We start from the raw sequence: 1,631 nt of genomic DNA on the forward strand, positions 1-1,631 counted from the left end.
TATTTAACAAGATGGTTACATCTACACCTGTGGCTATCTTCAAATTTATAGAAAGCAGTGCGACAAAGTTTCAAGTACATGAGTAACACACTTTGGCCCATTCATGCAGACCTTGGGCACATGTTGCCTCTGTTCTCAGCTGTGGTATCAGTTCTGGATAAGGGAAACAAGGATATAATATGTTTTCATTTTGAAAAATCAGAGTGGTTCTTCATGGGATGTCCCACTCATTAGGCAGGAGTCCTTTTTCCATAAGTAAAAATCTTTATTTCTATTTTGAAATTGAACTTAAGCTCCCCATTCCTGTATTCCTGTTAATCATGTGGTTTTACCATGTAAAAAAGAATGTGCTAGCTTTTTAGTATAACTAAAGTGGAGGAACATAACTATACCTATTTAAAATATTTTTATCTTGCCAGAGCTTTAGAATAGGATCAAAGTTATACTAACATGTATTATACATTTTCATTTCCTACAAGTTGAGCATCTGATAATATACCTATACACTCTTCAATGTAAAACCCATAGGGCTTGCTTCAGAGGTAGTGGGTTGATCCTCAGCAGGATTTGCAAGTTGGTCCACTAGAGGCTGTGACTCCTCCATCTTTCTTTCTGCACAGGTGGAGTTGTTTCTTCAGCATCAGTCATGGTGCTTGCTTCACAGGTAGTGGGTTGGTCCACCAGAGGCTGTGTCTCCTCCATCTTCAGCACAGGTAGAGTTACTTCTTCAGGATCAGTCATGGTGCTTGCTTCACAGGTAGTGGGTCGATCTTCAGCAGGCTTTGCAGTTTGGTCCACCAGAGGCTGTGGTTCCTCCACTGGTGGTGAATATTTACCTTTCTTCAGCAAGGGTGGAGTTACTTCTTCAGCATCCGTCATGGTGCTTGCTTCACAGGTAGTGGGTCGATCCTCAATAGGATTTGTAGGTTGCTCCATCAAAGGCTGCGACTCCTCCACTAGTGGTGAATCTTTGCCTTTCTTTGCCATGGGTGGAGTTAATTCTTCAGAATCCTTCCTGGTGCAACTCCTTTGTAGGCCACGTTTCCTACGTTTGTTGTTCTTTAGGCCCTGGAATGGCAAGAGGGAGGACACAAGAGTTAATTTAGGGTGAAGGTCAGGATAAGCTTGTGAAGGGTTCTTTGTTGGAACAGGTGAGGATAGGTAAGGGGATTTAGGCCAGGCCAGAGAAAGGTAGTTACATGAGACAAGAGTGAATCAGTGGAGGAGGGAGCTTGGGTAGGGTGGGTCATCTCACCGTTCCATTAAGAATGCTTGGGGGATAAAGTTTGTAGGCTGCCTTGGTCTTTATCGGTGTGACAGGCTTGGCCACTGCTTGAGTATTCATCGAAAAAGCAGAAAGATTCGTTCTGGAAGTGGATTTCTTGGTCACATTTGCCATTGTCAGGATTTAGTAGTGTTACCCTCGAGAGGTCTCATCAACTGCCAGAGCAGAGCAGGCCACACCCCTCAAGCCTGATTGGTCATCAAGGTCTCAACCAATAGTAGGCCAGCTCGTGTTCTGACATCACAAAGCATGGCTCTGACCCTGGTGAAGGAAAGAACAGCAGGATGTACCACTGGGGACACTTCTTATTATGAGGGGAAGATACTGAGAAGGCAAAGAGACTCTA

At 44.1% G+C, this 1,631-nt stretch overlaps 1 protein-coding gene across 1 annotated transcript; it reads right to left on the reverse strand.

The window, feature by feature from the left end:
- Window positions 1-582: 582 nt before the first annotated feature.
- Window positions 583-1,427, reverse strand: LOC114704129 (testis-specific gene A8 protein-like). The gene is made up of 2 exons (XM_028885181.2): window positions 1,256-1,427; window positions 583-1,068 (listed from the first exon to the last, which is right to left on the reverse strand). Exons 1-2 carry the CDS (start codon window positions 1,397-1,399, stop codon window positions 583-585), a joined length of 630 nt encoding a protein of 209 aa, XP_028741014.1. The 5' UTR covers window positions 1,400-1,427.
- Window positions 1,428-1,631: the final 204 nt, after the last annotated feature.

This window comes from Peromyscus leucopus, chromosome X (genome assembly GCF_004664715.2).
Source record: "Peromyscus leucopus breed LL Stock chromosome X, UCI_PerLeu_2.1, whole genome shotgun sequence".
Taxonomy (NCBI): domain Eukaryota; kingdom Metazoa; phylum Chordata; class Mammalia; order Rodentia; family Cricetidae; genus Peromyscus; species Peromyscus leucopus.